At 41.6% G+C, this 27,045-nt stretch overlaps 1 protein-coding gene across 16 annotated transcripts in view; it reads left to right on the forward strand.

Moving 5' to 3' along the window:
- Positions 1-27,045, forward strand: part of bcas3 (BCAS3 microtubule associated cell migration factor) — a 474,526-nt gene that overhangs the window by 194,744 nt on the left and 252,737 nt on the right. For all 16 annotated transcript variants that reach the window (XM_088299829.1, XM_088299828.1, XM_088299825.1 and 13 more), the window contains 2 exons: positions 9,903-10,099; positions 11,940-12,037. In XM_088299829.1, coding sequence (XP_088155955.1) covers positions 9,903-10,099; positions 11,940-12,037 — 295 coding nt within the window. The remainder of the gene's footprint in view (positions 1-9,902; positions 10,100-11,939; positions 12,038-27,045) is intronic.

Raw genomic sequence — 27,045 nt, forward strand, 5'->3', positions numbered from 1 at the left:
GTGTCAGAATCAGAAATCCCTTTATTGTCATTGTACTCAAGTGTGCAACGAGATTAGAGAGCTCCCCTCTCCAGTGCAATACAACAAAAATTCAGACAAGGACGAGCTAAAGAGAGTGCAGCGTCAGCTGAGAAGGAGGATCCGAGAGGGGAAATAGTCCTACAGGATGCGGATGGAGGAACAACTGCAGCCGAACAATGCCAGGGATGTCTGGAGGGGCCTGAAGACCATCTCAGGCCACGGACAACCAGGTAAAACCCAGAAGGGGGGGTGGCTTCAGTGGGCAAATGAGTTGAACCTATTTTTCAATAGGTTTGATCAAATGCCTGACCTCGCTCAGGCTCCCCTGCTGCAGCCCCACCAACCCCTCCTGCAACTGCGAACGAGACCCTCTCCCCCCCTCTCTCTCCCCTCTCTCTCTCCACAGGCTCCAGTTCCCAGCCTCATCTGACAACCACCACTTCCTCCTGCTCAGCTTGGTTCCTCACAACATCTCAGGTGAAGAACCAGCTGAGGACGATGAAGGCGAGGAAGGCAGCAGGCCCAGATCGGATTAGCTCCCAGCTCCTCAAATCCTGCGCAGACCAGCTGTGTGGAATCGTCCAGCACATGTTCAACCTGAGCCCGAAGCTGGGCAGAGTCCCCCAGCTGTGGATAACATCCTGCCTGGTTCCGGTTCCAAAGACACCACATCCGAAGGAGCTCAAGAACTTCAGACCAGTGGCGCTCGCGTCTCATCTGATGAAGACCCTGGAGAGACTGGTCCTCGTCCATCTGCGCCCCCTGGTCAGCTCCTCAATGGACCCACTCCAGTTCGCATACCAGCCTGGCATCAGTGTGGATGATGCCATCATCTACCTGCTCCACACTTCACTCTCCCACCTGGAGAAGGTGGGAGGCACGGTGAGGATCATGTTCTTTGATTTCTCCAGTGCTTTCAACACCATCCAGCCCGCCTTATTGGGAGACAAGATGGAGCAGGGGGGAGTGGCCCACCACCTCATCACATGGATCCACGATTACCTCACAAACCGGCCACAGTACGTGAGAACACAGGACTGTGTGTCTGACATGCTCCTCTGCAGCACGGGAGCGCTGCAGGGAACTGTTCTGGCTCCCTTCCTGTTCACCCTCTACACCTCGGACTACAAATACAATTCCACAACTTGGCACCTCCAGAAGTTCTCTGATGACTCTGCGATTGTCGGCCTCATCACTGACGATGACGATCGGGAGTACAGAGGGGTTACACAGGGTTTCGTGGACTGGTGTCAGCAGAACTGGGAAATCCAAAGAGCTGGTGGTGGATTTCCGCAAGCGTCGGCACTCTCCACCTGCACCAGTGAATATCCAGGGAACAGGCGTTGAGAGGGTCTCAACTTACAAGTACCTGGGTGTTCATCTGAACAATAAACTAGACTGGAGCGACAACACAGACACTCTCTGTAGGAAGGGTCAGAGCAGACTCTTCCTACATCAGTCATTTTCTATGGAGTGGTCTCCTGGGCAGGAGACATCTCGGGCCGGGACAAAAAGAGACTGGACAAACTAGTGAGGAGGGCCAGCTCTGTCCTGGGCTGCTCCCTGGACTCTGTGGACTCAGTGGGGGGCAGGAGGATGACGGCAAAACTGTCATCAATGCTGGACAATCCAGCCCACCCACTCACTGACACTCTGAGAACACTCCACAGCTCCTTCAGTGATAGACTGTTACACCCTCGCTGTACCAAAGAGAGATTTCACCGCTCCTTCCTGCCGACTACTGTCAGACTTTTTTAACAAGAACATTGGGTCAGGCCTACAAACGGAAGGGCATTAGTGCAATTGTGCTGTCCTAGGATGCAATATACTCTACTATTGTACTTTCAGCCAATGGTGTACTTAAATATTGACCAATTATGTATTTTGTTTACCATTACAGTATTCTTATTACAGTACTTTTATCACTGCAGTATTTCTACCATTGCAGGACGTTCACTATTACAGTACTTTTATCATTGCAGTATTTTTCTATCGTTGCAGTACTTTTACTATTACAGTACTTTTATCATTGCAGTATATTTTATCATTGCAGTACTTTTTACCATTACAGTACTTTTATCATTGCAGTATTTTCTATAATTGCAGTACTTTTCTATCATTTCAGTACTCTTACCATTACAGTACTTTTATCATTGCAGTATTTTCAATCATTCAGTAGTTTTTATCATTACAGCGTTTCCCCCTCTGTATAATGGACAGGCATTAGGAGTGTTTCCTTACACTTATATACATTTATACTGTGTATATTTGCATGCTTTTTATGAATGTCTGCTGCTAATGTTATACATTAACGGCTAAATTACGCCGCCGCCTCTGTGTGATCTATATCTTTGCTGCTGTAACACCTCAAATTTCCCCATTGTGGGACTATAAAGGACATCTTTTTCTTTATCTTTTACCATTTCATGCAATAAATCCAGTGTGACATGGCTGAAGTTGATATGTAAACGCATTGCAAAAATTTTATTTACAGGTACAGTGGCTATGTTTTGAGAAAACTAGGTCAATTGAACATTTGTGTGCAACGCAAATGTCGGAATAATGTGTTTCAGTTACAGGTCGTAATCAGCACTTTGATGATAATTTATTTTTTATAATTAATCAAATTTACTAAAAAAATGTGCTGGTCAATACTTATTTCTGCATACATTATTTGCTGCACATCATCTTTTTGTGCTTCTCACCTTAAATTGAGCTCTAATTGAAAGCATAGAGTACAGGCTGTCAGGCAGATATGCGTAATTTTTTTTAAATAATATTTTTACTTAGCTCACAATAATTTGTTTTTTCACCTTAAAGAGAATTTTCAGCTATCTGTTGTCTTTCTCTCAGAAATTATAACACACACACACGCACACACACGTTTATATATCTATACTGTGATCCTCGCTATATCACGCTTCATCTTTCGCGGCTGGAATTGTGCTCTGTGTAGCGCCCCCTTGGATTTCGAATCAGGACGCAGAAAGTTTCAAGCAGTTGTCGATCATCTTTTATCTCTGAACCAGCATGTTCAACATTCTGCATCGTGAAAACGACAGAACAACAGAAAAACACAAATTGTAATAGTAGTTTCACAAATAATTCACAAATCAATAATGTATACACAACGCTCCTATCAACTCAATACAAAGGAATGAAGAAATACAAATGAATCAAACCATTTCAATTTGCCATCCAACTAATAATTAACATTTTTAATATATTTAACATGTTATACACTGTCATACCTCATTCCGCTCTCCAAGGGCGCTAGTTAACAGTTCCGACTGTCAGCTTGGGATACACATCGAGATTCTGAGCTACGGACAATGTAAATTAACAAAAAATCACAATGTCAATTCTTTCCCAAAACAATCAAACAAATTAATGCTCTATACCTAATGTGTGTTAATATAGTAGGCATTTTTTACCGCTCCTCTGTAAACATATGAGCACACGTCTCGAAGTGAAGCAACCTGGAGGTTAAATAACAAAAACAAGAAGAAATAACACTCTTAAAACGAATGCAGCAATGTCACAAGGTGGCACTGCAGCACTACAACTTCCATCTACACGCACAAACAAACCACAATGCTTCATATCAAATGCATTGTAAAACAATAAAAAAAAAAAATAAAGCTGGCTACCTCACGGATTTCACTTATTGCGGGTTATTTTTGGAACGTAACTCCCGCAATAAAGGAGGGATCACTGTATATATATATAATAAAGGAGTGGAAGAGTTTAAACCTGGCTAGTTTTATTCGATGTCCTGCATCTTGTGTCACTGTTATTCTGTGGAATGCTGTGTGGGTGGCTGGTGAAGTCGGAAAAAGAAAGTGAAAGAATGTGAGGTTTGGGAGGTTTTAGGTCGGTGCCTGGCGCAGACAGATACCTCGAGGGGGAAGGGATGCACAAGAAACTGGACCCTTCAGCCACAAGCAGGAGGGGCCACCACTTGAAGAAAGACCAAGAGGAACAAGCTAAAGTTAACTGCAGCATACACATAGCCAATAGAATCATGCCAGGATGCCTTTGTCTCTGTGTCATTTGCATATTGTGTCTATAAATTAATGCTGAACAGCGAAGACAAAGAGAGCTGTATTGAGAGGGACCCAAACTCAAGTTGTAGATTTGTGTGTTAGGAATAAATCCACTCGTGTGTGAAAATGCCGGCTTCCTGATACCTTTCTATTGCAGAACGAGCGCGCATATTGTTGGATGAGTGAGAGAGTTGGGTAAAGTCACAAATTGGAGTCAGATTATTAATTTGAGTTTACATTGGTTTAAAATTAAATTCTAACATTGATTTAAAGATAAATTCCAACAATATGTACAGGCTGTCCCAAAAACCTAGGTTTTGTTATAATTTGTTTAATTTTCAATTCGTAAAATAATTGATGAACATAATTCTATTGTTTTGTCACTGCCTGTTCTCAAACTGATGTCTGTTCTGGTCCAGAAACTGCTGACAATGCAAAGTGATAGAATAGCATGAATCATGAAACAATTCCCTTGGTATTTACATGCATTCACGTTCAATGGCTGCTCTGAATTCAATGACTCTTGTAGGTCTCTTCGCGTAGAATTTGTCTTTTTGCTATCCCCATTAAACAAAGTCTCCCAGAGACAAGACAAGACAACTTTATTTATATAGCATATTTCACAAAAACTGGAGCTGTAACAAAGCACTTTTCATATGGTGTAATATACAATTAGAATACAAACTAAAACACAATCACTTATAAAATAGATACCAGAAATACAGCAGAACAGCGACAGTCTCATATTGAGTCGAAAGCTAAAGAATATAAATGTGAACAGAATTCCATCGAGAAGGACCGGCATCAGAAAAGGTCTGGTGATCTTCAATCTTATTTTGATTCGAGTGATTGTAACTCTTGGTGGTTCTTTTTTTTGTGTGAAGCTTTTAACAGATATTTACTTGAATCTTGGAATTAATGCAAAATCACCAAATATGAAGTATATTTTAAATCAAAGACTGTTCTAATAGCTTTTCTTTGATACTTGATGAAGAGCTAGACAGATTTAGGACCCCACATGATTCTTTCTTACTGGCAAAAGCAGAAAACCTCTCTCCATAAATGTTTTGCACCACAAATGAAAGAGCTGCTAACAGCACCTACAGTAACCACCCCCTTTGGCTTAGCCAGGGTCGGACAGTCCTAATCATGAAGGACTCCCAGAAGTGAGCTACTCCATCAAACTATCGACCTATAACCTGTCTCAGCACCACTTGGAAGCTCAAATTAGGCATCATAGCAGACAAAATGAGTTGGCATCTGGAGCAATAAGGCATTGGCAATAACCAGAGGTGGGCATTTTATGGACATTTTGCTGGTCCGTCATTCACCATCTGTCAGCAGCCTAGGTAGCTGTTCATCTTCCATCCGTCACTTAGTCGAACAAAATTCTTATCGTTGGTCAGTCCAACAGGTAGTTTGTCAGTTCGTCTGTCAGAAGTCCGTCAGTCCGTTTGAAATCCGTTGGTCCGTAATTCCGTAAAGAAAAAATAAAAGAAGATTGTGGGATTGACCATGTGACCATGTCAAAGTGTCCTAGAGCAAGATACTGAACCAACAGTTGCTCCTGATGCTAATGCAGTAGGCAAACGTCACTTCAGTGTGAATTGCTTTGAGTGCCCAAATGGCTGGAAAAGTGCTATACAAGTGAAGAACCATTTAACATTTAGAAAGCCTATGACACAATGCCGTTCACATGGATCCTGGCATATTCCAAGGTCACGCTCTGTCCCCGTTGCTGTTCTGCAGAGGCCTGAATCAACGCTCTCGTAACCAAAAGTGTTTTTGGGTACCGGTTCAAAAGTGGAACAACAATCAGCCACCTCCTCTACATGGATGACATCAAGCTGTATGCTATGAACGAGCTTAGCATCAACTCCCTGATTTACCTCATAAGGAAATACAGCAATGACATTGGTGTCTATCTGACTAGCTAAGTGTGAGCGAATGATATCTAGGTGAGGGAAGATAATCACAACTGAAGGGATTGAACTTGTTGGAGTTGAGCCACCGAGAAAATGAGAAACATTTAGTAAATGAACCTTAAAAGCCAAACTTACTCCAATGTGTTCGTTTTTTGTACTCAAGAAGAAAAGGGACAAATAAAGACTCAACACAACTGATTAGAGTTCCGATATTTTAGTTTCTTCGATTTCTGGAATTCAGGAAATAGTACAAAGACAGGTATCTGGGCGGCTTTTTCTTAATATCACGAGAAACTGTACTCGGACTAGCACAATCAAAAAATGGCGCGCTGATCTCAGCCCAGCCTCACATTTTATAGGAGGTTTTCTATGTCAAGGGTCATGTAGGTTGAATCGGTCGTCCTTGCTCCTTCCCCCGGCCCGGTCCACGTTCCAGGTCCAAGGCTGACCTTCTCAGGCAGGCGGCAGTCTCTCCGTCTCTCCTACTCACATTCCCCTGTAATCTTGTCGGTGTGCAGATTGTGTGGTGTATGTTTTCCCAGATCAAATTGTTATGTTTTATAGTGTTCTTGATAGCGTCCCTGTGACGTCCTCCCCTGCCCTACTTGGTATGTTTGTATCTTCTATGGCCGATGTGCAGAATGTGTTTTGTCGTATTTGTCCATGAATTGCTATCTGGTTTGTCATCAGTTTGACCTGAGCAGACTGAATCTGTTTGTTCTGAATGAGTGTGGGTCATGAAAATACTATGTGTGCAAGTTTGAGGTCTTACATTTAAACTAAATAATATAAATTTAGCATCTGAGAATAATATAATGAATCAGTAAACACCATGACTACAATCCCAGTCAATCCTATCTATGTACAGTACTTCTACTTTCATTTGATAAATGATTTTTGTTGAATCAATGTTTAACATATTCAGTAAATATGAACCTGCTAAATTAAATAATTGACCTTCTGTCCCGTAAGTGTTTAAAATAATGCCAGCAATCGTAATACAATCCTTCAAACTTCCTAAAGGCAACATAGCAGATGTTCATGACAGCTAAAAATACCTCGGAATTCCACAGACAAATAACAATCATGAGATTGGAGTTTACAAATACCTCAGGAGGGTGAAGCAGATCATGCATATTCAGCTGAATGGCAAGAATAAGGTGCAGACCATTAACACCTATGCCTTGCCAGTAATCAGATACCTTGCTGGCATTATTCCCTGGCCACTGGAAGAGATGCAAGCTACTCATATGAAGACAAGAATGCTCCTCACAATGCTCAGAGGTTTCCACCCCAAGTCCAGCATCCTGAGACTGTACATAAATTGGAAAAAAGAGGGCCGTGGACTAGTGAGCGTCCAGGGCACTATCCAGGAGGAAGAAAACAGGCCTCGAAGAATACATCAAGATGATGGCCCCTGGGGACATCCTGCTTAGTGAATGCCTCAGGCAACAAAAGCCCATAAGGAGAAGGAGCCAGATGGAGTGCCATGGAATGACAATCGCTTGCATGGCATGTGCCTCGGTTAAATTCAAGAAATGGCAGGTATCAAGTAAACATTGCAATGGTTGGAAAAGGCTGGACTGAAAGACAGCACAGAGGCGTTAATCATGTCATCACAAGCGGAACGAGCCGTGCCTGTCGGATGGCTAAGTGAGGTCCACTCACATCTTCTAAACACAGCTGTTTACTCTCCGCTTTGCCGGCTCGACTTGAAGTGCAAATACCAAGAGAATTGTTTCAGGATGTGTTGGATTCCATTGCAGTTAGACAACAGATGAATAAATGATTTGTAAAATTGTAAATTATAACATTTTTTAAACTTACTTAAAAATTACTTAAAGTCTGATTAACATGTACACTATATTATGAGTTTATTAGTTGCCTGATACGCATGAACAAATGGTTATGATTTTAGACTAAATTCAGAAGACAAGGTTTGATTCCAGGACTAGAGAATAAAAACGGGACTCCATGGGATTGAATATGCACCATATTGTCATTTCACAAAGACAAACAACATCAAACATGAACAAAAATGATTTGAAACTAATAATCCAGTTACTCAGATCAATAGTCTCCAATAGAGGTTGACCCTCATTCCAACAGTTCACAGCTCTAAGGTAAATCTCCATAGGATAAGACCAAGGTTGGCAAGGAAATTGATTTGGATAAGTGAATGGCTGTGAGCAAGTTGAACAAGGAACAATTACAAAGAAAATAACGGCTGCCCTAAACCGCAGCCTCCTACCAGCCTGACCGGAACAATGAAGGCAAAAGCCCGATTCTACTCCAGGCAGTTTCCAGATCTGGATGGATATTTTAACAAACTCACCAAGATTTTATTCGATTGATTTAAAACCAGACTCTTGGTTTTTCATCTAATGATGATGACGAGAAAAATCTAACGCTGATTCCATGGTGACATGCTGTTTGCCAACTAAAACAAAACAAAAAAAAACAAAAATTTTATTTGAGGATCTAAATATAAATAAAAAAACATGAAACTGCAAATATCTTGGTCCAGCCAAATAATTTGATGTTTCAATGGTTTCATGTTGTATTTACTTTGCACATTTACACAACCGTGATTACTTTTTTTGTTGTTGTTTTATGCTAGTGTTTGCTTCAGATTCATTAATATATTTCCTCTTCAGAAAGAGTGAAAGGTGTGTTGTTTGCGAGCCGTGAATGGACCTTATGCCATTTTGTTTTCATGCTATCCTCATACACAGATAATTTAAGCATATGTGCAATTGCAAATATTGTGTATGAAGTATTAATTTCTTTAGGTTTATGTCTGTTTCCAACAAACGGTAGATGGAAATTTCATTTACAGCAATAGCGAGAGTAAAGTTAAGTTGATAAAGACTGACAACATCGACATGATTCAAGCCCCCCAGTGCAAAGAAAAACTCCAAATCCCATGATAAGGAAAAATAAGAAACATTGAAGAAAAACATGTGACACAAATCCTTCAACTTTGCACACACATCGGACTTAAAAGTTTTTTTTTTTTGGTCACGTTCCAAAAATTCCAATTCCAGAGAGCCATTACCTCCAACATGCCAGTACTACTATGTGGGTAGCTGTGAGGGCCCTTCATAGCTTTAGCTTGTTTCATGTTACACCATTGGACAGAAAAAAATAAATAAATCTAGTTGTGAATGTACCTTTCACGGTTAATTGCAGTAAAATTAATTCTGATTTTGAATTAAACTTAACCTCTAAATTCTTTGCTGCCTGTCCTTACTCAACCTGTGATGTGTTGGCTTGTATGTATGTTTGAACTTGCTTTATCGCTACTACTCAGTTTTGTCCAACCCTTTCCCCCTAATATCTGGCCTAATGATTTTGGAATGTAGAACACTTTTGTTAGGTTTAATCACCTAAGCATTCACTGAACACAGGCAAAATGAATGAAAGGAAGACAAGAGTTTATTTTTTTACCCGCGAGGAGAACGAGCGTAGGTGTGCTCAGTTACAGCTTCAACTTCGTTCTGAGGCACACTCCGTCAAGCCCTCTATTTTATTGGAAAATCCCAAGGTAAACAAATCTTTGTTCTCTACGGAATCAAGGGGGGGGGGGTAATGTATGTCATGAATGTAAAAATATGACAAATGGCAGTTGTAGACTGAAAGGAGCCACCAGCGTGACTTTTGTTGTCCCAGCATGAAAGTCCATGGTTTCAGAGGTGTCTCGGTCACACCTCCTTTGTTGCAGCCTTGATCCAATCCTCCTGAATTAATCTCCTGAGGGTCTTCTCATCACCATGGTCCAAACCTATGTTACATTGTGGAGCAATTCCTTTGCAATACAAATAGAGTAAAATATGGGATAACTTATATATTCACCCTAATAACTTTGATATTTCCTCTGTTCTTAAATTAATTACATTTGTATTCTCAGGTGGAGATTGTTACTCATACAGGTCCACATCGTCGGCTATGGATGGGACCCCAATTTGAGTTTAAGACCATTCATCCCTCAGGCCAGACTACAGTCATTTCATCATCTTCCTCAGTGCTTCAGTCTCAGGGTCCATCTGATGCACAGCAGCCTCTCATGGACTTCGACACAGATGACCTGGACCTACATAGCCTGAGGTATTGTTAAATAAAGTAGTATATAGTTTTATGATTAGAATGATCTTCTAACCAAACCTTTTTTTAATTCACTACACTCTACACTCTATTTTCTAATTAACAATCACATCTTCTTGTCATTGCAAAACATTTTGACGATAAATATTTTTAGTACTCTCCTTGAGCCGTCCCCCTATCATGGTGGTGGGGTTTGTATGTCCTAATGATCTTAAAAGCTAAGTCTGTTTGGGGCTTTATGAACATGGCAGGTCACCCATTGCAAATGGGACCTAGGTGAGGGACCAGATAAAGCACGGCTTATAGATCCCTTATCATTTAAAAAAAAAAAAAAAACATTTTCCCTCATGCAGGTCACCGGAGCCCCCACTCTGAAAGAAAAAACGTTTCAACAAGTCATGCACCAAACGATCGCGTTTTGCGAGAGCAAAAGTGGTTTCACTACAAGTTTCACACCCATTAAAGAAGGTTATGGAAAGTGTGCAACTGCTGTTGTCAAGTATTGTTTATTCTGTTAAGGAGACCCAAATTGTGACATTTTTAGTGAACTAAAAGAAAAAAAAAACTGTTGCTTGGACACGAGTAAGTGGAAGATTTCATGTTGCGTGTGCTCTCTCAAGCATCCCACCATATTCCACAATGGCAAGCTTGAATATAAAGACTGACTAGCGCATTGGTGGAGACCACAACTCCAGTTGGATTTTCTGACTGCATCATGGTTATCGTGCCAGTCAAGGTTAACAATCAAGAAAAGCAATCATACTGTGATGACCTCTGCCTTTCCTGACTCAGGAAGCACTGCTACATTTTGCACCAATGCACTACTCAACAGTATGCAGAAGTGACAATCTTCTTAAAACAATGAATAAAGAAGACATAGTAAGTTCCTTATGATATCTGGGATAGAAGTATGTAGGGTGGATGACAACACACTGGTGGAACTTCAGGATGTCTTAAAAAAAGGATACATTTGTCCAAGTAGAATATCCTCACCCAGTACAAGTTTATGGCTAGTATATTTTTTATGCTCCGATGGGAAAAGTCAAAGGAGCATAGCACATATCTGAAAAAGCCAATCATTGACTTGAACATGTCAGGAAAGTCACTTGGAGGAATTTCAAAGCAGCTGTAGGTCCCAAGAGCAAAAGTGCAAACACATTTTGGAAGTATTAAGTGGCACTATTTTGTCACTGCCAGAATCAAGTAGAAAATGCAAGGTATCATCTACTGCTGAGCGAAAATTGGTCAGCAGGGTGAAGAGTTAACCGAGAACCATCAAAAAACAGACCTTGCAATGATTAGAAGCTGCTGGAACACAGATGTCAGTGTCCACAGTCAAACATTTTTTGCATCACCACAGCTTGTGAGGTAGCTGTGCAAGAAGGAAGCCCTTTTGCTCCAAAAGCTGCAGCTTAACGCTTAAAACAACAAAACAAAAATTGAGCCGTTTGTGCACAAGGCCCAGCCATATGTTTGACTTAAACCCCTAAATGCCAAAGTAATTCACGGCGGGCTTCACTATGGCTTCCGGATATCGGAATTTTCGTTGTGAGGAATTGATCGTGAATGTAATATAGTAGTAGAAAATTTAATGCAAATGTTTTTTTCTGTTGGACAGAGGTCCGTAGGTGGGAATACTTACTCTAGCTTGTGTGATACTGCCATTGACAAAGCTGTCTCTAAATGAGAGCTGGCATGCGTGAGTTAGCATGCCGATTTTGTGTTTTGTTTCTATCCAGTAGATGCAGATAATTAATGCAAGAGAATCCCTAAAACTAATGTGGTGTAGTAATCTAAGTCTTCACTTCATACGCGCACCTAAATATATATTTTGCATTTTTAGGATGCAGCCCTTACGTTCGGATCCTGTCAGCATGCCTGGATCATCACTGCTGTTAGGTGGGCGTCAAGGACAAGCTAACATTATGGATGCAGGCCCAGGTAGGAATGCATTTATTATTGTTTACTCTTGCTGTTTGTAAAACACATTTTGTTTTTAAAAATTGCCTTTTTTGAATTGAGACCAGAGGTTAAGCTTATTGTTTTTGGAACACCATATGGGTTTTAGCAATTGAAACATAACTATGTGTTTCACAGCCATCGCTCACTGATATTGTAAACGTGCATTACATTTTGACACGGTTTTGTCCAGAGTCTACATTTTTTAATGAAAGACACACTATATATGTAATAATAATAATAACAACGATGTCACTAATCATATTACTGATGGTTTATGTTGTTGATTGCTGCCATGACAGGCATCAATAACCTTCTTTTTGCAAGGTGTCAAACTGCCACTTTGCATTCCAAAAGAATGATGAACAAATTATAGTAGTTTTGGGGCGTGCATCCAACTGGACCATAAACAGTTTAGTTTTTCATCATCAACTCAGGTTGGTACGACCCTAACCAATCCTTGTTGAAGGAACTGATGAAGCCTTCTCGGATGAAAGGAGAACATCTTCATAGACAAAGAGAGCACACCACAATGACATGGAGCAAAGATGATTGTATGTCTGAATATTATTTTTATGAAAAATATGACCAACATAAATAATTTCAAAATAACTTTCACCATTTATATGACATATATTGCTTGAAAAAGTCAATTGGAAACAAATATTTTCAAGAGGGACAAAAACATATGTATCTTCACACCTTCCTTTCATTGTGGTGGATAAAATCAAATTCAAACTCATATTAAATGGAAATCGGAACATACCTGCCAACATTTTGTCTCTGGTCAATCCCAAAGACCAGCTGTTAAAGTAGGCTTTTCCTATGGAACTGATCATAATTCCCTCCACCTTGACGAGGGCCCCAGTTGCAGCTGAAGGGAAAAACAGCCTTCTGCCTCAACTGTAGCTATGTTGTTCTTTTGGTGATGAGCAGTGTGCTTTGATTTTTGGCCATAAAGTTCTGCCTTCGTTTCACATTTACCCCACACTTTTGGGAGATTTCTAATTTATTTATTTTTTATAATATAAGTCTCCCTTCTTTACATCCTTCCCAGTAGCCCAGACATAGTTGTAATAAACTGTCAGTATGAGAAATTTCTGCACCTCCTTCAGTGTCACTGTCAGCACTGTCATGTGTCAAACTCCTTGACCACCTTTCGTCGTTTCGAACCAAATACATTATGTCATTTGTTTATTTTCACTTTCCCTCCCAAAATGATATTTTCCCACCAAGTTGGTATGTCACATTTAAGGTGTTATTTGCAAGATTCAAGATTCAAAAGTCGATCCACTTCACTCCTCCGGACGACTTGTGTCCCTAACCAAAGCCATTAATGTACACCAGGCATGCACTGGCAAGAAAAGGAAGGCCAACTTTATTTCTCTCTCTCTCTCTAATCTCGTTGCACACTTGAGTACAATGACAATAAAGGGATTTCTGATTCTGATTCTGATTTACGATACAGAGCCCATTTCATACACAAGGTAACGATGTGCTTCACTGTCATAACGTTCACATTTTACAAGCCGGCTTTAGGAATAGCTGCTACATTGTCACAATGGCTTCTTCTTGTTGGAAAGCTAAAGCCTATAGGCCCTATTTTTGTGCCGAGCGCAAGTCTAGCGCAATCTTTGTGCATGGATGGTATTACTTTCTTTTGGCATTTTCCTACCGCTTGCATAAGTAGAATTGGGAGTGACGGGACATTTGCTCCTTTGTGTGTGATGTTGTGGAATGGAAGTAGTCTTGCTGGGATCTACGCATGACATTGGCAGGTAAACTACAAGCTCTCCCCTTGCAAATGATGTTGTTGGCCACGCATGTGATGTGGGCAGTTATAAATCATCTTGCATCCCCAATCGTGTGCGTGTGAATCAGTTGTGTTGGAGGAAGAAAACTTCGAAAAGAGGCCGGGCAGCGGCTCGCGAAGGTGAATACCCATGAATATTGACATCAGGCCTGTCAAAAAACATTTATACTTGAGAGGTTTATTGAGCAGTTTCTTAAAAAAATTGTGTTATATGTTATAGCCCAAGAGTCTATTAATGACATATACCATAACCTAGCAGAGAGTCGTGGATTCCAATCCGGCCCCGCTGAAGTTCTCCCTGTGCCTGCGTGGGTTTCCTCTGGGTACTCTAGTTTCCTCAATCCAAAAACATGCATAATAGTGAATTGAACACACAAAATTGTCCACAGGTGTGACCGTGAGTGTAAATGTTGCCCTTTGTGTGCCCTGCGATTGGTTGGTAACCAATTTAGCATTCCTGTGGCCGTTGCAAGGATAAGCGACTGTGACAATGGATAGATGGATGTTTTTCCCAGCTGTGAACCAGATTTACATATTTGCTCTGAAGAGTGTTTAGGGCTTCATGATGTTGCAACACGAAGTTTGTGAATTGTCACGAAAAGCTGTTGCCATGGCAACATGTTGTCCACCAGGAACAACACTATTTTTGCGGGTTGACGTTTCCATGAAAACTCTTAAAACCGCAAACACATCAGGACTAGGAGCAGCATCAATATTTTTATTGTACAATTAAAAAGAATATCTCACTCACGCCCCCTTGAACTTTTTAACAAAGTATCCTCGATCGCACGTGTGACCAAGATTGACGAGATTATGGTGGTGTATTTAACACCCCAAGACCTTCTCTTGGAGCTATATGCTAACCCTAACAGGAAGTGCACCATTTTGAATTCTCAAAATCTGACGCTAGCTTGACTACTACAAAACCTTCTGTAACTTTATCTTCATGATCGTCATAATAATAATAAAAATACTACTAATAATATGATTATATTATGTTTTACATAAGTGACACAATTATTTGTTGTTGTTGAATATCATACACAACAGTGTTGTTTTTGGCAGGCAATTTAGATTTAGTCTTAGTTAGGGCTGGGCGATATGACATAAAATCAGGATCGCAATAAATTAAGCAATTTTACCTTGATAACGATAAATGCACGATAAATTGCCGCCCGTGGACCAAACTCAAAATTAACTGTTTTTTTTTTAATTGACCAACTGGTACACATTACTTTCAATGAAAAATAAACGCACAAAAATCATTTGTATAAGCATGCCAAATAGCTTGCTTTGCATGACTTGAACAATGTCACAAAGAACAGGAGAAAAGGAGTACCTCTCGCAAAATCTTTTCTGCAAATAGATTGCGCCAAGGTGCTGTAATGCCATGTGAAAAGGCCTAGATTTGTGTGAAGGTTTCTTGTAAACAATATAAATAATGCCATGTGCAAAGGAGCTAGTATGGCCGGCAAATAAAATGCTAAATAAAATGGGAAAAAAGTCAATGTAAATAAACAAGTGTGCATCATCGGATGTGGATGCAAAATGCTTGACATGTCTAAACTCCCGTCCCGATGTTGTCCACATTGGGAAGTACGGTTTGCGACAAATATTACTTTCATGAGGCGTTTAAATCCTACGCGCTCCACTGTAACTAGAGGAGCTATATCTTTAGCTCTGTGCTAGGCTATCGCGTCCCCCTCTTAGACTTTCTCTCGTATGGTGTCGCCTCCGTTATGGGCTGTAGTCACTGGTCAAACCTTGCTTCTCCCTTTGAACTTTCAGCACAGCATTGTTGTCTTGTGGGTGGTGAAAAAGAAAAGGTTGGACGCGCTGTTTTGGGTGCTTACGACGCACTTTGCAGTTTGTGGTCTTTTGCTCAAACATCGTCTTTATGGAATCCAAAACATTTCCAAACGACAGATGTCGAATTTCTTTTCGGGACAAGCGCAACAGGAACAACTTCAACAAACGTTACTTAGTCTTCACCCGAGTCAGCCGCTTCTTGATTTGAATCGCCAGCTACGACCGCGTCGTCTTGTTTTCTTTTTTGTTCAGCTGAGTGGAGTCACGTGACTACAGCCGCTGTAGCCGTCTTAAAGGGGCATGAACATAGCCGCAGACAGAAAAGACTTCTTTTTTTTAAACACCGAATTTACGACATGGGCAAAATGATGTCGGGCATTGTATTAAATTTCGGTAACAGTAAATCTTCGGTTTATCGCCCAGGCCTTGTCTTAGTCTTAGTCATTTGGACGCAAATGCTTATTAGTTTTCGTCAGATTTAGTCATTCCTATTCGTGATGGTTTTAGTCTAGTTTTAGTCGACGAAAACTCAAAAAGGTTTTAGTCGGTTTTAGTCAACAAAAACTCAATAAGGTTTTAGTGGACGGAAATGCAAAAAAAAGTTTTTAGTCTAGTTTTTGTAAATTTATTAGACCATATCTCAAAACGTTTTTAGTCTGTTTTAGTTAAAAATATGCATACAAGGTTTCCACCCAATTGCATAGACTTTCTGATGGACTATAAAGGATTATGCATTACAAACAGATAACGTAACAGTGGAATCAATGCTTATTGCTCCAAAATAAGCAGAGAACCTGTTAAGATTAGGTGCAGCGGTGACTTAATTCCGTTGAATTTGTTACTGCGTGGTGGAGAATAATGGGACAAGGTTCTCTCATATACAGCTTCCAAACTAGCGTGTTTATTTTTGCATTTTCTTCACCCAAACTTGCGCTCCACTCTGCTTGCATGAGCGCTGTGACATCATCACGCAACAGAGCGTCCACTCTCCAGGACGACAGTACCGTAAAATATGGAGTAAGGGCGCACCCATAGATCAATGCTTAACAGAACCAAAAAAATGTATTTGGCAACTGTTGTGGCTTTATTTCACTTAAAGCAACATAAAATAAAAATGTATTAACAACATAGATTTGTAGTAGACTTGTTCTATAGTACAGTACTACAAGTACAAACTGTATCATATATATGTCTTGTTTACTTGCACCAGCTTGCGAAGTAGCCTTTGCGAGTGTCACAGTCATCATGGTCCGTCAATAGAACGCGTCAGTGTGTGCGAGCCAAGACGGATGACAGCAGACGTGTTCGTGTGACACCAGTATGTGTTACTGCGCAGCGCATGCGCCCTGCGTTCTGTCCCGGTGGTGGGTGTGCCCAAACGAAAGATAGGTTGCACTTCATTGCAATATTTTGAAAGACAGATTACATCTACAATAGGAAGGGATGTCATAGATTTTGAGCGTCTGATGAACCACACGCTAACAATTTCGTCCCGTCTAGTCAACGAAAATTTCATGTACGTCACGTCATGTTTTTGTCATCAAATCAGATTTGTCATCAAATAATCTCGTTTAGCTCGTTATCGTCATAAAAAAAATGGGCGAAATATATATAAACAACACTGATTCACAAATATTGAAACAACACACACAACAGATTTTCCATACAATACAGTGACAAGATAGATTAAACACCTTACCTCTGGAGATAAGAGGGCAGCAGTAACAGCAGGCTACTGCTGAAGAAACTGGCTGATCATATCATGCGCACTGTTCCATCGGCCAACTACATCAGCTGTCAGTTTGTGGTGCGGAAGGCCATACATTTTCGTTTCCTTTTCTGAGGCCTCGGCTATTTGGCTGCTCCGGTGGAAGGACGTGCAAATTCTCCTATTTCTCCCCAGCAGTCGAGTGACATTTGGCAGTATCAGGGCACGTTGCACCACGAGATTCAAAACATGAGCGAAACAGAGAACATGTAAATATCCAGTCTATGCCCTGGGCGCCTGAAGGAAAAAGGAGTTGAGATTGTCGGCTGACTCGCTTCGCCTTTTTCTTTTTTTTATCACCAGCAAGTATTTCACAGTGAACTTTACAGATTCATAGTGTTGATCTTTATTTTACCTTTGCAAAGCAGTTTTTGCAGATTGCAAATTTTTTTCTCTAGTGTTCTCCCATCATTGTCTCGTAAAAGCCGAAGTGTCTCCACGCTTTAGAGTAGAAACTCGCCGGTGGGTCTTTGATTTAATTTTTCTGTGATCGCATTTTCCCTCATTCTTGCATTTGTTGTTCTTCTATTGTCAACTCTTCACCAGCAGCTGCTCCCGCCCACTTTAGCAGTTAGCACAGTTTACGGGATTAGCATTCCCACAAACAGGACTGGTGGGATTAAATAATGACAGTGACAACGAGGTAAATCCATTATGTGTGTTGTTTTTTAAAAATCGACACGTCATCAAGCTATAGATTATTTATTGCGAAAGAGTGTGCAACAATTTATTGCAATAACGATTTTTTTCCCACCACTAATATATATATATACATATATATCCATTATATGGACTAAGCATCACTCGCGGCCATCAACCCTTTTACTCATTGGGCTGTTTGGAGTGCATGTTAGCACACCCTGCTGGACAAAGTCTGAGTCATCTATGCTTTTAATTGACCGTGACTTATACATTATGTGACTATGGTGTTTGGGTGACAGTGTAGGAGAAAGCTGGACAAAAGGGCAGCTGTCCACAATGTTGTAGTCTGTCTTATCATTTATGTTATTGCAAGCAAGAAACGTCCCAGGTTTAGACAACAGACTGCAAAAAGCCCAAAGCACATCTCTCTAAACAGCCATGCACATCTCTCTAAACAGCCATGTGATTGGCTGAGTCTGAGTGGCTCCCAAGAAGCCATTGCTGTAATTGGCTAAGGCTGAGTGGCTCCCAAGAAGCCATTGCTATAATCTTTTTGTGTTATTTTTATTTCTTTTGGGTATATAGATGGCATGAGAGATACATGTTTTCTTTGTTTCATTGTTTGCTTGTATGCTGATTTTTTTGGGGGTTTTGATTTGAAACCGTGACTCTAAGGAGTGTGGTGACCAGTGAAGTCCCTCCCCTGACGTTGTCAAGTGTAGACTATTGCCAAGACACCTTTTATTGGTTAGAGTCATTGTTATTGGCAGTGATTCCTAATAGTTTCATGACATCTGTCATTGAAACGGGGTGATACCTCTGGCAACGATCCCTTAGGGGATTGAGTCCTGGTGAGCTGGCGTCAGATAGCGCGAGCAGCTGAGCTAGCGCCTTGTCGTGCGGCGCGCCTAGTATATGCATTAAATACGGAAATAGCACCCTCAACTGGTGTTGTGCCATTTGATGCAGAGCATCTTATGGGCGTAAAAATACAGAGTATATATATATATATATATATATATGTATATATATGTAGATATATATGTATATATATATATATATATTAGTGCTGTCAAGTGATATTATTTTTAACTAATTAACAGGATTAATCGCGATTAATCACATTTTTCAATTACTATTGTTTGCGAAGCTCGTAACAGATATTTACTTGAATAATATCTTGGAATTGATGCAAAATCACCAAATATGAAATATATTTAATTCAAAGACTGTTCTAATAACTTTCTTTGATTCTTGGATACGATCTAATACATCTTTACAGACATTTTTCTTCTTCGAAACATTTCTCAAATCTGCCCACAAGCGCCACACTCCAGCAGTGTTGATTTGCAAGGCCCAGTGGTAACTTGAACACTGTGTTTTGTTCTGAGACTTGCTAAAGATGTACCGCTAATATGACGCAATATTTGCAAAGTATGCAAATTATTTTTGAAGTAAATCAAACTGAGTTAATTGAGTTAAAATATTCAACTGAGTTAAAACATTTTTGAATAATCACCTGAGTTAATGCTTTAATTTTGACAGCCCTAATATATATATATATATATATATATATATATATATATATATGTATATATATATATATATACTGTATTTTCGCACCCAAAAGACGCGCCGAGTCAAAGGGCGCAGTACCAGTGGAGGGTGCTATTTCTGTATTTGTTACATAGATAGAACGCGCCGTCTCATTGGGCGCTAACAGAACCGAGCAGTCTCGCTGGCTGCTCAGTCGCGCTAGCGTGTTTTTAAAATGGCAGCGGGAGTTCAGTGGTACTTTATTTTAGCTTTTAACAACGTGCTGAAGTTGTCCTCATCCAAAAATGCACCAAGTCCTTGTCTTCTGTATCCAAGATAAACAGCTGGACACTTCGCCATTAAACACGAGAGTCATTATCAGTCTGCCTCGCCATCTGGCTGCGTCGCCGTCTCGCTGCGTTGCCGTCTCGCTGCGGCGGAGCCCCTCAGATGGGATGCCGACACAATGCCGGTGTGAGTCACTAATCAACAAACGATGTGCGGTCACGGTGTTACATCAAAACTAAAACTATCACCCCAAATCAACTGAATAGCATAAGAGTGTAGGCCTAGCAAAATTCCGCCTCCCAGCCTACCATACAATACCTTAGTTTACATGCATGCACACTAAAACAGAAGATAGCATGGCTAGCGTGGCTAGCTGATTTGAAAAAGGCAACAGGAGCAAAACTGAGTTTGGTTGTATTTTATTTAACAAGGTACTCACATTAATATTGATCAGTCATCCACAAATCCTTCAAAATCATCGTCTTCCGTATCAGATACAAATAGTTGGGCAAATTCTCCCTCAAACACGCCAGGTTCCCTCTCGTCATTGTCCGATTCTGTGTCGCTGCTGAGCGGCTCCCCGGATGTAATGCCGGCTTTCGCGAAAGCTCTTACAATAGAGCTAGCAGACACGTTCGTCCAAGCAGCTACAATCCACTCGCAAATTGTGGCATAACTTGCTCTTCGCTGTCTCCCAGCCTTTGTGAAGCTGTGTTCGCCCTCCGCCATCCATCGCTCCCACGCAGCACGCAACTTCACTTTGAACGCTCTGTTTATACTAATGTCGAGTGGTTGGAGTTCTTTTGTCAAGCCTCCCGGGATGATGGCAAGCTCTGAGTTCATATGCGTGACTTGACTTTTCACAGCGGGTGTCAGATGGGCACGCATGGTGTCACAGACCAACAGCGACGGTGACGCGTGGAAAAAACCACCGGGTCTCTTTACGTACACCTCACTCAGCCACTCCCTCATTTTGTCCTCGTCCATCCAGCCCTTTTGATTGGCCTTGATGATAACGCCGGCAGGAAACTTCTCTTTAGGCAGCGTCTTCCGCTTAAAAATCACCATAGGTGGCAATTTTTGTCCGTTAGCATGGCAAGCTAGCACAACAGTAAAAGCCGACTACTCGTGCCCCGTTGTGCGGATTGCTACCGTGCTGAGCCCCTTCTTCTCCACAGTGCGGTCACCGGGATGTCGAAAGTCAGCGGCACCTCGTCCATGTTGGTGATGTGGCTGGGCTGGATACGTTTGTCGGCAATCTTGTCGCTGCAGTAAGAGCGGAAGGCGACCATCTTCTCCTTGTAATCCTCTGGGAGTTGCTGCGCGACGGTCGTCTTTGCCCGGATGGATAGATGGCGCCGTTTCAGAAAACGAAAACACCAAGACGCCCCTCCTTGGAAGTGTTCGATGTTCAATTCGCCAGCAAGCATTACTGCCCTCTGTCGAATGGTGATTGTAGATACGCTTCTCCCAGCTGTTCTCTGAGAAGCAATCCATTGCTCGAGCTGGTCTTCCAACACGGGCCATCTTGCCTTGCATCCACGAAAACTCAGCTTGTAGCTTAAACTGTGCTCCGTAGGAATGTCTCTTCAGTGATGCCAATTTTACTGATCAATTGCCTAAGCAACGTGTTGCACCTGGTGTATATAGGGGCATCGGGCTGCTTTGCACTGGGGGCGTGCCTTTGTGTTGTGTTGTCTCCCCTCTCACGTCCGCCTGTTGTCATTCACACCCATCTCCCCTCTCACGTCCGCCTGTTGTCCACACCCATCGATCCCCTCTGACGCCCCCCTGCTGTCGTTAGCCACGCCCGCCTTCTCTCTCTATATAAGCGGTGTGCAGGCAGTTAATGTTCGCCGTCAGCCCAGCGGCGCACTTGGTGCACACAGTGGGCGCTCCACCTCAAAAGGCGCCCTGGCTTTTTTGGACGGCTTTCAGGACTTTAAAGTGCGCCTTATGGGTGCGAAAATACAGTATATATATATATGGGTGTGTGTGCCGTGTGTGTGTATTACTTCTATGTGTGTGTGGTTAGCTCTGGAATTTATTTCAACAAACCAAGTTAGAAATCTGCAATTCTCCTCTCCTCTGCAATTCTAGTGATTCAGCCAGTCTCACCAGTGTCTATTGCCATCTTATCTCACCCGATACACTCTGCTTATCTCTGCCTTCCCTGAGGTGATGGGATGCCATCTGCAATGACACGTGCATGTACATGCACACCCGCACACACGCACCTATGCACGCACACACACACGCACACACACACCTACACACACAAACACCTGCAAATCTGCACACTCACGCGTGCACAAGCACGCTAAAACACAATATGCCATACTGCATTACTGTTTTATATTTGTCATCAAACTTTTGAAAACATTTCCCCCAGTTTCCACAAAACACCATCTATTTCATGTTTGTTTTTCAACACCCAGTTTGTCATTCAGGCTTTGGCTTTGGAAATCTGAGCAAAGGGGTTTGAATAAATGTTTATAAAAAACAAATTGGAAAAAACAGGATCAAATATTAGAAAAAAAGTTCATACTGAATTCCTTTCTCTTCCTTTTTTTTATTCCGGGAGTGTTTAAAAAAAATTGAATTCTCGCTAGATATCCTGCCTTCCTAAAGTTCCCTGAACACGAAGGCAGTAAGCTCAACACCTTCCGCTCATCAAGACTCTCGACACCATCTTAACCAGTTGACTCCAGGTTTATTGACAATTGAAAAGGCAAAATGACAACCACAAAAACACATTGTGTAATCAGCAATATGAAACAATTAATGGATAACTTAATTACCAGACAATTACAGCATTTGTTATCAAATATGAAAATAAACAGATTTTAACAGTCTAAATTTCTGTGTTTCAAATTAGTGTATATTTATTGTTTAACAATAAACATCCTTGAACTTGGCACACCGTTATGTTTTCACGGCAAGAATCCTGACACAAAATGCCGACTAGAGGGCGCTGTTAAACAACAAACGAACGGCAAGCAAGCAAACTAACTGCTAGAGAGTATGACGCCAATCATGCACTTAAAGTAGATCAACTCACGTCTTATAGCACACACGTTTCACGACCAAAATAAGATAACGATACTGCTAAACTTAAAAAAAAAGTTGTACCGACGATGCCACGGCTGCTCAAGATGTAGCAAGTTGTTTGTAATGATCCACAGAACTGGCGTCAAGAAAAGGCGCAACGTTCGCACGATGGCACTACTTTCAGGATTTGTAATCACGTGACTGACTCTACGTCGCTCTTAAAGGCGTCAGCATACTTTTACAGAACCAAATGAGTAAATTTAGAGATAATAACAGACTATAACCAGGAAAAGCTGCACCGTTGTATTAGCCACATGGTTCAAAATCTAGGAAAAAAGTAGCGGCTTATAGTCCGGAAAATACGGGCGCTTTTATTTTCAATATTTTCAGTTTGTTTTGGAGAAGTCAATACAAAGCTAATGCCCTTAAAACCACCCATAAGAAATGAGGAATATGGCCACATCCAATCCCCTCCCTTCATGTCTTGAGCACAGTCACAGGAGGGAGAGATCACAATTTTTAAATTTAAAGCCGCTGTAACTGCGTAGCTAATAGTGTATAAGTAACATGACCAACTGGACCCAAAATGCATGTGCACATCTCTACTTAGGACCACCTCAACCTCTGAAAATCACAAAACAATCAGCCTTTGCATGACTGACTTCAAAGAAAATGATAAATGAACAGCTTACGCGCTTTCCTTTCATGTTTTGTGTGTTTTTTTTTTAATATATCACCAACATATGCAAATGCCTGTGTTCTGAGAGGCTTTTCGTGAGGTTAATTGTACTTGGGTTGCTATGTATTAAAATTTAATTCATAAGCGCCAGGGCCATTCAGGGGATACGGCTACACCACTCAGCCAAAAATGACGTCCAGTGTGGCCACACTCGGCTGTAAAGTTGGCCTCCTCGCTGGAGCCTTGGTGTTCTGAAATGTTAAAAGTCTGTCATCCATCCATCCATTTTCTGCATTCCATATACTCTCTAGAGTGATGCGCTCGCATGTTTTTTCAGTGCAACGTTAAAATTTCTCCAAGGGACGACAACTGGTATTGTCATGAAGCATCTATTATGCGCTGCAGCCTCAGCCTCGACTGACACGGCAAGCAAAACGAGTGTCATTGGTGATGGAGGCATGGACCTTCCGTCATTATCGACTCTAAAAAATTGCGGAAATGACTCAGATACGTCTGAATCTGACCAGGAAGTGTGTTGAATTGGGAAGATGGCTGGGCCACGATGACCATCAATGCTGCTATGTCCCGGCTGCGCAAAATCCTCTTGTTGACAAGTATAGCTATATGCGTTAGTTGTAGCAGCATGTCAACAAAGAGGTTTCCGTATGCTTGCTTTAATATCATCAGTTTCACCTAAAACGCCTTTCGATGCAATTTTCCTTCATTAACCATGTCGATTTTTCCTTCTGACCACCACAAGTAAAATTTATGCTCAGCAAAACTTTTACTTGTACATGTACTCAGTCCTGCTCGTGCTGTGGGTGTTTGTGTTTTGGTTCTAGATACGTGTGAATTTTGTTTTAAGGAACCATGAATGAGCATTGCCTTAGGAACGCTAGGAATGCTTTACTAGTTTCAGAAGAGGAAACAAAGGTGTGTGAGCGCCTACATGTGCAGCATGCAGATGTGTGCGTGCGCATGCACATGCATGCAACTTTTCCTGTGTACTACGCCCCTCAATCTTTGACTACATAACCTTACTCTCATTGTTACATCAGACTCAGTCAGAACAATAGGAGAGATGGAAAACCTGCTTGCCTTTGAGTTGCCAATGATAGTAAAGAGTGTGTGTTTCCCAAGGACAGGGGGTCATTGTGTTGTTGAAAGATGCATACAAAAACACCAGTGAGATAATCTTGGCTAAAGATGCTGATGGAGAGGATCACTGTTTACATTGAGTTACTTTGATGTGGTTGTTTTTTGTGATGACTACCTTGAACAAAACAACAAAACAATAATCCATTCATTTTCTGTCCTTATGTTTTAGTTGCAGGGCTTGAGTGGCGCAAGAAATCGGCTGTGGCATTTTGGCATGCGTGCACACTCACATACACCCCTACTCACGCACACACACACGCACGCACGCACCCCCACGCGCAAACACGCACACATACACACACATACACACGCACGCACCCCCCCCCACATGCACGCACATACACACACACACACACCGCCACAGTCATCTTCACCCATTCCTCCCTTCCTCCTTAAATATTTGGGTAAAGGTTTTATATTCCTCTCACTTTTCCTTTTCTAATAAGCTCTTAGCCCAGTAATCTATACCATCCAATTAACTCTAAGCCTCATAAAGGGGCTTTGTATTTTTGTGCCAATGTGGCAGTCATAATTGCACAGGCTAGAAAGATGGCCAGACATCTGATAACTTCCTTTAAGTCAAATACCTTCATTTTCTGCAACCCCTTCTCCTCAGTCATCTCTCTTGAGGTTTTGCTTTCATCAATGAGCACCTTTGTCACCTCTCTATCCTCCACCAATCCTATCACCTGATGGTGTGCTTGATGACATGTTGGCTGAACAAGTCTCAACAGCAGATGCTCGTGAATGGAATCAGGTGAATGGAATGACAGAGAAAATGATCTGGTATAAAAAATAAAAAAGAACAGATGCAGCAGTATGTGTCATTTATAATATTCTATTTAGCAGTCCAATAGGGCAGCCACAAACTATTTTTTTTTGCTAGTCAGCTAATCACTGTCTGTCGCCGTGATTAGTCGATAATCGGCTCATATGTAAATGGCGGCATATCGCACCTGCAACATAATGTGTCACCCATTGCACTTTTTCAACACTCTTTTTGTTTTGTTTTTTATTTTTATTTATTATTATTATCCATCCATCAAAAAGAAAATTTATGGCCATTTATTTACTTTTTTAGTCACATATCTCGTGATATATTGTTGAAGAGATTTCTCATGATATATTGAATATCGTAGACATCGTGTATTGTGATATTATCGTTATCGTGGGCCACATATCGTCACAGTATCGAATCGTGAGTTACCTGTATCGTCCTACCCCTAATATATATATATATATATATATATATATATATATATATGTATATATATATATATATATATTGTAACGTTGTATAATAAATCAGGCCAATTTGTCCATCAGCGAACGCTTTTATTATTAAGCCAAAAACGGCTGCTGTTGGCCGCAACCACGCCGATCAGAAAACAAAAACACAACGACAAAAACACAAGGACAACAACATAACGTTCACTCCCGTCGCTCCCCCGCTGCCTTCACAGCCTCCACAGAAAAGAGGAAAACACAGAACCCTTGAACTATTTACAAAGTCGCTACACTGCCCTCCCCTTTATCAAGAACCTCGTCCCGAGGGCGTCATTCAACAAAGTCACTGAGGTGACCCGGTGGTCTCCTCTGTTGCTGAGGCTGCCCGAGGCATGTCCGCTCGGAACAGCCAGTGTAACATCAGGCGATGAGTCCTCAACTGTAGCCGCCTGTGGGGGTGAGAGTTGAGGTACAATCCGCCGTCTTGGAGGGGTGGGATTCGAAACCCACTGTGAGTGTGTATGCGACCCAGTGTGCTGCTGTGGAACGGCATCACCTCTATATGGTGCCAGTCTGTCTCTGTGGAGGGCTACGCATCTGCCACCAGGTGGCAGCTGCACCCTATACACCACCTCTCCTATTCTCTCCAGCACGCCACACGGCCCCACCCAGTGCCTCTCCAATTTAGGACACTTGCCCTTTTTCCTTTTTGGGCTCTACACCCAAACCAGGTCTCCAGCCTTAAAGTCTGTCCCCTTGGCCTTCATGTCATAGTTCCTTTTCTGCCTTACACCTGCCTTCTGTAAATGGTCGTGAGCAAAGACATGTGCGGACTCCAACCTGTCTAGAAGTCTCCTGGCATACTCCGGTCCTGGTGGTACGGCTGGTGTATCAGGGGGTCTGCCAAAAGCCATTTCCACTGGTGTCCGTAGCTCACGCCCCAGCATGAGCAGGGCAGGTGTACATGAAGTGGAATCCTGTACAGCGGACCTGTAGGCCCACAAAACCAGAGGGAGATG

Source organism: Idiotropiscis lumnitzeri, chromosome 7, assembly GCF_059441095.1.
Source record: "Idiotropiscis lumnitzeri isolate Australia: NSW breed Sydney's pygmy pipehorse chromosome 7, RoL_Ilum_1.0, whole genome shotgun sequence".
In the NCBI taxonomy this organism is placed as follows: domain Eukaryota; kingdom Metazoa; phylum Chordata; class Actinopteri; order Syngnathiformes; family Syngnathidae; genus Idiotropiscis; species Idiotropiscis lumnitzeri.